Source organism: Poromitra crassiceps (assembly GCF_964638095.1).
Source record: "Poromitra crassiceps genome assembly, chromosome: 10".
Lineage (NCBI taxonomy): Eukaryota > Metazoa > Chordata > Actinopteri > Beryciformes > Melamphaidae > Poromitra > Poromitra crassiceps.
The window spans coordinates 50,806,360-50,818,640 of record NC_139631.1 but is presented as its reverse complement, the minus strand read 5'-3'; the positions used below and the strand labels follow the sequence as shown (position 1 = coordinate 50,818,640).

General features: G+C 44.8%; 1 protein-coding gene across 1 annotated transcript in view; it reads right to left on the bottom strand.

The window, feature by feature from the left end:
* LOC310784501 (glutamate receptor ionotropic, NMDA 1-like) overlaps positions 1-12,281 on the bottom strand; it is a gene marked incomplete at both ends in the record, with an annotated part of 339,903 nt that overhangs the window by 165,843 nt on the left and 161,779 nt on the right. Inside the window, one exon of the mRNA XM_083645485.1 lies at positions 3,621-3,795. Coding sequence (XP_083501611.1) covers positions 3,621-3,795 — 175 coding nt within the window. The remainder of the gene's footprint in view (positions 1-3,620; positions 3,796-12,281) is intronic.

Genomic DNA, 12,281 nt, shown 5'->3' with positions numbered 1-12,281 from the left:
TTCCTCGGATTATTGTGCAGATGACCAGATCGGCTCGCAGATGTGTAGGCCCTACGGGGCGGGGCTAGCGCTGGCCCAAAAACAATGCAGCTAAAAGTAATAATAATAATAATAATAATAATACATTCAACTTATATAGCGCTTTTCTAGGTACTCAAAGTCGCTTTACACACAGAGTAAAATCATTTAATAAGTAGATTTGTAGTAGTAATATAGTAGTAGTAGTAGTGTTTAGGGCTTTGTAAGTGGTGAGTAATATTTTGAAGTTGATCCTATATTTGACTGGGAGCCAGTGGAGGTCATGAAGGACAGGGGTGATATGGTCTCGGCGGCGGGTGGAGGTGAGGTGGCGGGCAGCAGAGTTCTGAACATATTGAAGTTTATTGAGGATTTTGTTGGGTGAGCCGTAGAGGATGCTATTGCAGTAGTCGAGTCTGGAGGTTATGAGGGCATGGATGAGGGTTTCAGCAGCGGAGAAGGACAGGGAGGGGCGGAGGCGAGCGTAAGGTGTATGCATGACTCAAATCTCCAGCTACATATGCCCGTCATCTCTCTCCCACACCTGTGTCTCCTCACTCGCTCCTCCAAGGGAGTTAAGGCTCCTATTTGGCTTTATTTGTGGTCAGCATTTTGACTCACTTCCTAAATGTTTACCTCAGCTAAATTGAGAACTACGTTGGGTCAATCAATCAATCAATCGATCAATCTCGCTAGGTGTCCGACTGCATTTACTTTTGTTCCAGAGTGACGTTTGGTAGAGCCATTTGCGCTTCTTTGTTGCTGCTAATGGGCTATAGGCTATTGTGTGCATTGCTTGGCCCTTGTAGCAGAGTCCTGCACGAGTCCAATTTTGCAAACCCGTGCCCGCCCAGACCCGTCAATATAAGAACCGTGCCCTGCCCCGTTACCCGTGATTATCTGAAAATCAAAACCGGCCCCGCCCGGACCCGTTAATATAAGACCCGTGGCCCGACCCGTTACCCGTGATCAATGAATCACACAGGCTAGAAACACAGTCGCTCACTTTGAACCAAACTGCCACCATTTCACACAGGAGGTGAATAATTAGCAGTCTCTAGCTGAGACTCATCACCTGTAACGTTAGCAGTAGCACTTAGCAGCAGCAGCTAATGTTAGTTCAGTAACCAGCTGGTCAGCACTATCAGACAACACAGTGTTAACAAGCAGACTTGCCAAATATTTCCATCCAAAACATGTCTGGTATAATCCCCGCTGCCTTTATGATCGCTGTTCCGCTGACAGAAATGCAGTTTTACAATGTCCATTAACGTTAACTCTCCACCACTTGCACATTGTTATGGAAACCAGAGAGCATCTCGTTGTCTCCAGTCACGTTGACACCGCGGCTGAGTATTAAATGTTTATGTTGTGCAGTCCATAGCATCAAAGAATGCAGTATGCACACTTGAAACATGCCGGTTATGTAGAGAAACAAAGCTTAAACAACTGTTTTACAGAGGGTAAAAAATATCTCCTCTCCAGGGAAGGGGAGGTGCTGCAGGTGAATTGCAGTCTCAATAAAAAAACATATTATTACATTAAAATGTGTTTTATATGTTTTATACTGCGATATTTAGGGTTTATGAGCAAAGCAAAGAGGGTGGAGATGTTATTTTAGTATTTTTTTGTATTTTTTATAATAATAAGATATAATAATAATAAGCTCAGTGTTTCGGCCTGTGTTGCTGTCTGTTGTAGTGTAAAATGACCTAACGGCCGGGACACACATCTTGCATGTGCGTGGCGTGTGCGTGTGCGTGGCGTGCTTGCTGCGGCTGGCACGCCCGCGGCATCCACACAGGCAGCGTGGCTGCTGCCTGCAGCTGCTGCGCTGCTGCCTGTCTGCCAACTATCTTCCTATAGAGTTTACCTTTTATTAAATTTGCTATAAACAATACAATGATGATTTTAACTGAAGATCGCTTGGGCTCACTTCAGAATCGAGGCAGTATGATTTGTGTGGGTGTGTGTGTGTGTCTGTGTGTGTGTGGTGGGGAGGGGAGGAACGAAGCCACGTTGTAGCCTATCTGGTTTTCAGAGGGCAGGAGAACTGCAGCTGTGAGCTCAGCTCATCCTCTCGTCTCAAATCAAAACGAGCCTTGCTTGGCTGTGGCTGCCCCTGTAAAATATCATTTTAATGTCTTTTTGTGTCTATTTGTGTAGAGACACGCTAGAGACACGCGCGCGGTAAAAGGAAAAAATAGGCTTCGCTTCTATTCTCTAGATGACGCGCGTCTCACGCTCGCAAGACACGCGCTTGAGACGCGCGTCTGATGCCGGTGGTGTGGCTGCTGTAACCTGTTAATGGGAGCCGAAATTAAAACGCCACGCAGACGCCACGCAGACGCACAGCACACGCAAGATGTGTGTTCCGGCCGTAAAGGGAGAGAAGGTGGTGACATGAAAGTGAGTGAGAAAAGGAGAAAATACTATACACAACAGTATAATCCTAATGTTAATTTAAAATGAGATATTCCTCTACATATGGCTAAAAAACATCCTAACATCCCTTCCTTGCAGCACCCCCTGCTTAAAATGACTTCCAGCGGCCCTGCTCCTCTCACTCTGTCTGCCTGACTTGGTAAATGGTAAATGGCCTGCATTTATATAGTGCTTTTATCCAAAGCGCTTTACAATCAGTAGGTACATTCACCCATTCTTACACCGATGGCGGCAGGCTACCACGCAGGGTGCTGGCACACCATCAAGAGCAATTTGAGGTTCAGTATCTTGCCCAAGGACACTTCGACATGCAGACTGGAGGAGGTGGGAATCGAACCACCAACCTCTTTTATCCAAAGCGATTAGTGGACCACCCGCTCTACCTCCTGAGCTACAGCCGCCCCAACAGACTTCTGCGAACAGCACACACACTGCCCACGTCATGCACCAGGGATTACCGTAGTGACTGTGAATTCAGCCTGCGCACAACAAAAACATACATGGCTCTCATACAGTCAATTGTTGTTCCCAAGCACTGCCCGCCCGCATTTAGTTCATTTTTACCCGTACCTGTGAATTTATATTGTAGTTTATATACGTATTATTTTTACCCATTACACAAGCTTTTTGCTGGTAACCCACGGGGACCCGACCCGCTCAACTTCCTAGACTGGAAGTTGAGCCGTCTTGCTCTGAATAACTGTTTCAGGTTGTCATGGTTTTGGATTTAATCATTCTTTTAGTTATGTTATTGTTTTGCATTCAGACATTCATTTTATTATTGGTTCTGTTCTAACTCTGCTGTCATTTCAGACCCAGCCACTCCCACCTGCCTGTCTTTCCCTCAGTAGTTTCACCTGGCTGCTAATTATCCCACTCACTTGCTCCGCATTCCCTAATCAGCTCCCCAGCATATCTCCAGGCCCATTCCACTAGTTCTCTGCCAGATTGTCATTGTGCTCCATGCCAGTAACATTCCAGCTATCCTGTTCCTTGCCTTTGAGAGTTTATTTTGCCTCAGCCTAGTTTCTTTTTTGACTGTTCCTGTTTTGTTCTCTGCATCAATTCTTCAGTAAAGACATTGATTTTTACACTCTGCCTTTTGTCGTGAATTTGGGTCCATTTTTGTATCTGACTGTGACACAGGTGGTACTGACCGTTTGAAGAGCGGTCCGGTCCTCCAGATGTTGGTGTTCCCCACACAGCCTCTAGGCGGCTCTGTGATGTTCTCCTTCTCAAACAGCTCCTGCAGCGCCTGGGCGACCACGCCCACCGCGTCCGCGATGTGCGCCGACTCGTTCTTACCGTTTATCAGCTGGAGGCCAAGCAGGCCTGCACGCACACACACACACACACACACACACAGGCATGCACGCACACACACGCACACGTGCATACGTGCACACACACATGCACGCACGTGCGCATGCACACGCACACAACAGAGAGACACATCAGACAGAGCTTACACACACGCACACAGCAAGGAGCTATCGTCTGAAAATCTTTCTCACACACTTTCTCACACAAATTAATTATAAGACACACACACACACACACACACACACTCAAATTAATTAAAAAATAATAATTAATATTCATTGGAAATTATAAACAGCATGAATTTCTTTTTAATTTAAAGACACGCATCCCACACACGCACGCATCCCACACACTCACACGCACGCGCGCACACACACACACACACACACAGGGCTTCAGGCGTCAGGCTAGTCTGTGCTGTATGTAGGTCGAACGGACGGTGTATAGCACTACTGAGCATGCTGGGAGTTAATAGACTCAAAATTTGACCACTCATTAATTTCACTCAATCATCGTCTCACACAAGGACCCCATATTTTCACTGAGTTCCATTCGCAAATGCCCTACTTTTTCATACATGTAGCATCTACTAATAAGAATGAGAAGTCTACATTGAAAACGTTAAAATAAAACATACCAAAAAAAAGAAAAAAAAAGAATGAGAAGTGTCCGTGTGTGTGTGGGTGAGCAGAATTTTGTCCAGCCACAGCTATGCCGTTTTACGTGCGATCGGGCTGAAACGTTCAGGAAGTGTAAAGAGCACCCGTGCGGGTGCCCTAACTACCTAATGTTGTGATGTCACTCGAGCAATGATGTCATCAGTGATGTCATCCTTCCTGGCTGAGCAGACTGGGTGGGTCTAACTCCCGGGGATGGGGGGCACTAGTCATCACAATAAAATACTACTTACCTTAAACTCAATGTTGTAGGCCATCCAGTCGGGCTATTCATCTTAAATACTGTGTAGTTTACAGAGCCATTTTTGTCATGCCAGAAGCCGGATAGCCCGGTTCGGCGGCCAACAACCTTGTGTTTAAGGCAAGAACTGTTTTATTGTGATTGCTACATGTATGAAAAAGTAGGGCCTTTTCAAATGGAGCCCACAGTGAAAATATGGGGGCCTTCCTTGTCTGAGACCGAGTGAGTGAAACAAATGAGTAGTGGAATTCTGAGGCGAGGGCGTAAAATGAAAAATCACAGCCCTTGGTCTCCAAAGACAGATAGGTGAAGCCACACTGGGACTTCCTGAACAGAGTGCTGCAGGATTGAGTCCTAAACCAGGAAATGAGTTAATTAACATGGGTTACCTCATCTGGAAGTAAATGGGATTTTTGCATGGGGTTTTGGTCAGATGCCTGAAATAAGGTCTGTGGTTAACACAAGTTTATGATACTTAGATGTTGTGTTCAGCAAGATCATCTTCATAAATGAGGCCTCTACCAGTTAAGCCACCAGGACGCTCCCACACTTTGATGATTTTTGAAGTGTTTTCTGGGGATCGCAATTACACTTCAGGTATCTAGCCATACTGTACAAAAAAAACCTTGACTTCCAAATGAGGGACCAGACGATGCTAACTTCCAGGTTGGTCTACAGAAACACCTCACCCCTACAGCACTCTATTGTGCTCTCTGGTGTTTTCCTTCAGCAGAAACTAACCACCACACTGTGGGGAAAACTAACTTCCACCTAACAGCAGTTAGCTCCGTTAGCATTCCTCAATGAAATACAGCTAGCTAGAATTCCTCCCTGAAACTACTCAGTTCAACTACCTAGCTTTATTTAAAATGTTGGATAGTTCTAGCCGTGTCATGCCACTATTCCGAAACCTCAATAGTCTGTAGAATTGTTTTGTCCATAGCCCGTTATCAGTGAGACTGATCTGAAACTACCAATCTGAAAAGCAAGGTGGGGAGAAGCACATTCACATTTTAAAAACCTCCTGAAGAAATACTTGCCGAGTAATCTAGAATAGTTTGACGAGGCTATCCTGTCACAGAATTTTGCACTTACTGTAAATCTATTGTTTTTCTCTGCATTGTTTATTTAACCTGTAATGTATATTGTATGTTGGTGTATATTGTATGTCCTGTTCTTAACAACAGGGACCATGTTGGAAATAAGTGGTTGCACTTTCACATGATATCCCTTGGATTGTGATGTTTTTTTTATGTCCATAATAAAATAAAATAAAATCTCGAAACAAACATGGAAGCACATGGCTAAACAAACAGGAGCACATGGCTACTTATTATGTAGAAGGACTAATTGGCATACACCGATGCTCCCAATCACTGGGGGAAAGGGTTAAGAGGCAGCGCCGACTGATTGTGGTCCATGGGTTATGGTTAGGGTTAGGGTTTGACCAATGGACGGCTGTCAGACAAATGGGCTTTCGGTCCAATGGGACAAATTGGCATAGCCAGCTACTGACTTTCCCAATTGAAATGGGCACAGGTAGCTAGTTTTCATAATTCAAAGTAATAGGCAGCACAGCTGGCTTTCCTAATTAATAAGTGATGGGTAACCTACAGCTTTATTTATGCGTTCCACTATAGCTAATACTATAATATAAATTTACTGTATATATAATATACAATAATAATATAGCTAGTGATACCGTTTTTTTCAATGAGGAATGTTAACAATGCTAGTACTGCAGGAAGTCAATGGGATTTTTGTATGGTAAATGTCTGAAATAAGGTCTGTGTTTAAAGGATGGCTTTACCGATAATCAACCCACATTGTATCATTATAATCGGTAATATAAGCACATGGGCAGTGTTTACCTTCTCTCTCTCTGTTTTCTTCACGGAGATCTCGCATTTTCTCCTCTGGCAAAATGCTCCATTGTGACGCGTTTTACATCACAACGGAACTGCTGAAGTTCTGCTTGATGCGGAATCTGCTCCGAGGGCGGCTGTTAATGTTTATTTTTATTTTTTAAGTATGCGCACATCCACGGAGAATCGCATGGAGAGCCTTAACGAGCCTTGCATGACTTGCAGCTGGTGGGGACGGAGTTTCTGCAGGCAGAGAATTATCCATGAGGAAAACGGAGAGAGAAGGTAAACACAGCATGTGCTTATATTACAAAGATTATAATGATACAAAGTGGGTTGATTATCGTAAAGCCATTCTTTAACAAAAGTTTTGAAACTGTGAACTTTGTGTTCAGCAAGATCATCTTCACGAATGGGGAGCACTTTTATGATTTTCGAAGCATAAACGCAATTTCTTTAAATGTGATTGTTCAGAAAAAGTCATAAAAGTGGTCCTCATTTGTGAAGATTACCTTGCTGAACATGAAGTTCGCCTTTTAATATACTTTTGTTGAACACAGAACTCATTTCGGGCATTTAACCAAAATCCACATACAAAAATCCCATTGGCTTTTAGACAAAGGAACCAGGAAGTGCATGACTAGTTGAGTTGGCCTACAAAAATACGTTATCCCTGTGGTCTCTCTAGGCTGTTCCTCCGTAAGCTAAAGGACTAATGAAGAAACGTTTTCCTTTGTTATGTGACGTGTGTTGTAAAGTGTCTGCTGAAGAAAAATAACATTAAAATCCACGATGTCACAATATCGCTCTGCGCTCTCTTTTGGGGGAATGGTTTCAGAAATAAACCGTTCACAATCCCATCAAAGCATAAATAATCTAATCTATCTGATCATGATTATTTAAAAGCCTTTGAAACCTGGAGAGGTTCCCTAAGGCTGTCTGACCATGCTGGCTCACATTAGACATCTCATCTCAGTAGGGATGCACCGATTGCGATTTTGGAATAGTCTGACTTGCCGATACCGATTTTTGCCGATTCCGATTTTTTTTCTAAGATCAATAATTGGCGGGTTATTTTTTTACTTTTTTACTTTGCTTTAATAGAAAATTAACATTCATGTCACATTTCTTATCATTTGCATGAGGTAGGACGATCTCACTCAAAAACATCTCAAAATAAAAGTGTTCCAGGTTACTGGACAGAGCTTTTCTTTTTTGTGTAAATACAATGAATATAAAACAATTAATTCCAGTATATCCCACAGCTATCATGCATTTACTTTTCCAAAAGAAAAAAGGTGCAACAGAACAGGAGCTTCAGATGGAAAGTAGCCTATGGCTAAATCTGTTACAAAGCATATCTTCCCCTATGGGGTTTAATGTTTTTTTGTATATGTCCCTACCAAATAAACTAATAAAATAAAATAAATAAACGTCAAAATGTTATCCATGGACAAGGAGTTTATAGCCTATAGCTCTGGAGCCCAGAGACCTTCGAAGCCATGCCCACTCTACAGTTGTGGATTTGGCTGTTATTGAGTAGCCATGAGGAAATGAGTTTGAGTTGACTCCGTTTGAATATCGTAGTTTACACACAGAGCGCGTTTTTTTTAATCCGCCATTCGAAAAAAAATCATCTCGCACACTGGTCCGATGCGTTTTATTATTATGTTCGTCGTTCTATTCACAATACGAAACACAAGTCCTCTCCTGGCTGTATCCACGTTACAACATGAGTCGTGACTGACAGATAGCAGCAGCAGCAGGCAGCGGTGAAGTGGAGGCTGGTCGGGGAAGAGCTGGTGAGGTGAAGCGAGCCGCTCAGACTGGAGTGGACTCCAACCTACCCTGCCCCTCCGCGGCTCCACACCGACGAAGACATACTGTGGCATGTGTGTAGTGGCAGCTTTTGTTTTGGCTGCAACTCATCCGTCTCTGTCTCGCTGCTTTTGGGTGCGCGCACGTCACTTGAAAATCGGCTCACAGAATCTGCATTTTAGAGTGACCGGCGCAGATCACCGATCGAGGCCGATCACATGAAAATCGGCCATTTCCGGTCACGTGCCGATCGATCGGTGCATCCCTACATCTCAGCCCACCTGGTTCTAGCATGGATTCTGGTTTGAAAATGTAAGAGTTTTATGTTTGCTTGAGCTCATGGTTTTGACCTCTTCAGTTGCCCATTGCAAATGTTTGGATGTGTCGACTTGAAATAATTGCATTACTCTCTGGTCTTAGACCTAGTTTCCATGACAACACTCCCTGCATAAAACGGCAAACTTTTGTTGTGTTTTGGCCTTCTGTTTCCATGACAATGGCGTTATTGGCGAGTGAAAATGCAAAAAAGTGTAAGGAGGTTCCAGAGTGGAATTCTTTGATAATGCCAACCTTAGTGTTGCCATGTAAAGTGCTAATACGCAATTCTTGTGAAAACTGTGATGACACCACACTTCGCCAGACAATGAAAAACAATAGGAGAATCTGTGGAGAGAATTTAGAAGTTGTTGTAATACCGCCCTCAAGACCTAAACCCTCGACCAGTGATGGAGAGCACCGATGCCCCCCACCCCGGCCCCCACCCCCACACACATAAGGCGTGGGAGAGAAGGCCAAGCCGGGATACAGCAGCCCCGCCCTCACCCCCAGTGTGCGCAAGGAAACCTTTCCACCACATGGATTGCCTCAGTGACTTGTTGGCTGAGGAGGAACCTTGTGACCAACTATGGACCCCCTCCGGGACAGGCCGATTTCGATCCACGGGACCGCGCACAGCGCTGCCTCAGTGCCTCTACCCACCCTGTGCACCGACAATGGCACCGACCCACCCGGCCTGCCTACCCGGCCCAACTCACACCTTCTCCGGGAAGACCCCCCTCCAGGACACGGCACACTAGCCGAACACTTAAAAGCACCCCTCCCCGCGCTACACACAGACTCCCGCCCCGCCAGACCCTCGTTCCCCTGCTAATCCAATTCAAAACGCAAATCACTTTTTCGCACAAAACCATGACAAACAAATTCTCATTGTTAAATCAAGGTGTGTTTTTTTTCTGCAGTGTAGGTTAGTTGAAAATCAACGTGGCATTCTGAGGAGGGAGGTGTGTCTGTGCGTGAGCCGTGCGTAATGGGCCTATCCAAGCGAGGATTTCCTGCACTGCACCGGAGAATACTGTCTGCACTCAGGCGTACGCCTGGCGTAGAGGGGTTTTTGGCACTAAGACCAGCTATTTGGTGGTGTTAAAATTGAGAGGTCCCAAGGCCTTTTTTTCTAACACATTGCGCTGGAACGCCTATTTTGGAACGGGCAATGCCCAAACCTCTGTTTGCGCTCGGAACATACCGACGGTCTCTTCGTCAGAGTGCAAAATGACACTTGTGGGAGACAGATGATAGGCTAGAGGCCCACGGACACGCCTGGGCCACGCCTACACCTGTGTCTGCGCTTAGCTCCCAGCGCAAAACTGGACAGCGGAGGCAGATAGCTTAAGACGCAGGGAAGATAGCAATAAGAGGCCCGCAAACGTCAGCGCAAACGATAGCGCCGTACGAAGATAGGGCCCTAATAGTTTGCGCATATTAATTAATTAAGCAAACCTTAACTCATGGCCAGATACATTTCCTCTGCCAAGTGCTGCAAAGAAACAGAAATAAAACTTCTTTTTTTATAGGGCTTGCAGCTCCGGTCTGCACGTGAATCATTATCACCCGGGCAAAAATCTGTTGTATGAACGCATAACCAAAGGAAAGAACACAACCACAGTTTTAGGTTTTATACAGAAGTTGTCTAAATGTGGCCTTATTTCTAGGAAGTGTCCCTGACTCATGTTCCTATTTGCTTGTAATGTTGGTGATGTCAGATCTAAGCTGCCGTTGATCTCAGTGGAAATCTCTCTGAACAAGGGATCTCTTAATGTACCATGTGAACCAGGTGGGTTTTTATGTTACTATGAAAGGTTTCATCTGAAACTATTACCTAAAAAGAGCCTCAAAACTCTCCAACATAGACAGTGGTTAGGGGTTTTTTCAGAGTGCAGTCTTACTACACACACACAAATTATGGGTTATTTTTGACACTTCTGTAGTTTGGGACAGATGTGTTGAAAATGACAGATCTTTTGTAAACGTGTGGAGGCGAGTGGGTGAGAAACAAAAACATCACAGCAGCAGGGATCTGGTAGATCTTGTGGAGCAGGATGACCAAGCTAGCCAGACGAGATGAAACAACATCACTCACACAGAATGATGCTAAACTCTACCTGAACAAAGCAATGAACATATCAGTCTGGACTCGAATCCAGACAACTCCTTCAGCCAATCAGCGTCGCCAAATCTAATCCTTCAGCCAATTCTGATTGGCTAACGATTGACTGAGCAGCACTCAATCGCAGGATTGTTGAACAGGGTAATGAGCACCCCCTCAAGTCGGAACAACAACTCAGGAAAGTTGACGAAATTTTTTCGTACACGACCTGCCAAGATTTTGCTTAAATGTCGAGAGACCAAGCACAAATGAAGCTTGACGGAATCCTGCCCTCTCTCCGTGTTGTGTGGTCATCTGGCTGACTGGGTCACCTGCTGTCTGTAGTGCCCCCCCCCCCCCCCCCCCCCTTCCCCCGGCAGACGCCATCTTGCAGTGGGTGGATCTTAGACTGGCCAATGGGCAGAGCATCAGACAGGAAATAGAGAGCAGCGGCGGCATCTTACCCATTTGTTCAGACACACTTCACTGTGGGGGGCGGGACTGCAGCAACACTGCCTGTCTGGCTAATCCTCACCCCACCTCACCCACTGTCCAAACACACATCTATCATTTTACTAACCCACTTTAGATGGAAACACGCCCACTTCCATATGAAAGCCAAACTGGAAAAACATGGAGGCTCGTTTTAACATTTTCTTCTATAGAGTACTGCAGGGATGGCGTATTTTGTAGGCAAACCCAGAGGTCCCTGCATTTCCCTTGCCTCAAAGTCAATGGGATTCAAGTTCGCCATTTCATAAACTGTTGTTAACTACAGACATTATTTAATTATTTAACCAAAATCCCCATGCAAAAATCCCATTGACTCTTACATGAGCGAACCGGAAGTGGTAACAACCAGGTCTTCTGGACTCATTCCTGCAGTACTCTATTAGGAAAATGGTTCACCGCAAGGTGTTTCGGAAAACATTTGAGGCGAGAAATCAGCCATGTGCTGTATCTGTCTGCATCATGTCCACATGTAATGGGCAAGCTGACTTAATATAAGTCCAGTGTGCAATAGCTGCAATTTGACACGTAATGTACATCCTACTTATTATACTTTATATTATACTTTATTATACTTTACTCTACTTACTCTACTTTTGCTTACTTTATCGCATTTTACTACTGTTTTATTTTATGCTATGTGTGTTCTGAGTGCGAGCAGCTGTAACCTGTCCCAATTTCCCCCCGGGGATCATTAAAGTCTTTCTGATTCTGATTCTGATTCTGATTGACATTGACTGCTGTAGATGAGTTTTGGGAGTTTCCAGAGGCGGCGAGTAAAATGAAGACAGATTTGGGTGAAGCGTTTTCTTTCCAAACGAGCCGCCATGTTTTTCCAGTGTGAAATCTGAGGCTTTGAGCATACAGAAGTGGGCGTGGTCTCATCTAAACTGGGCTGGGAAAATGATAGACACGCCAAAGCCCAATGCTGAACCCCCACAACCCACCCCCACATGTTACTG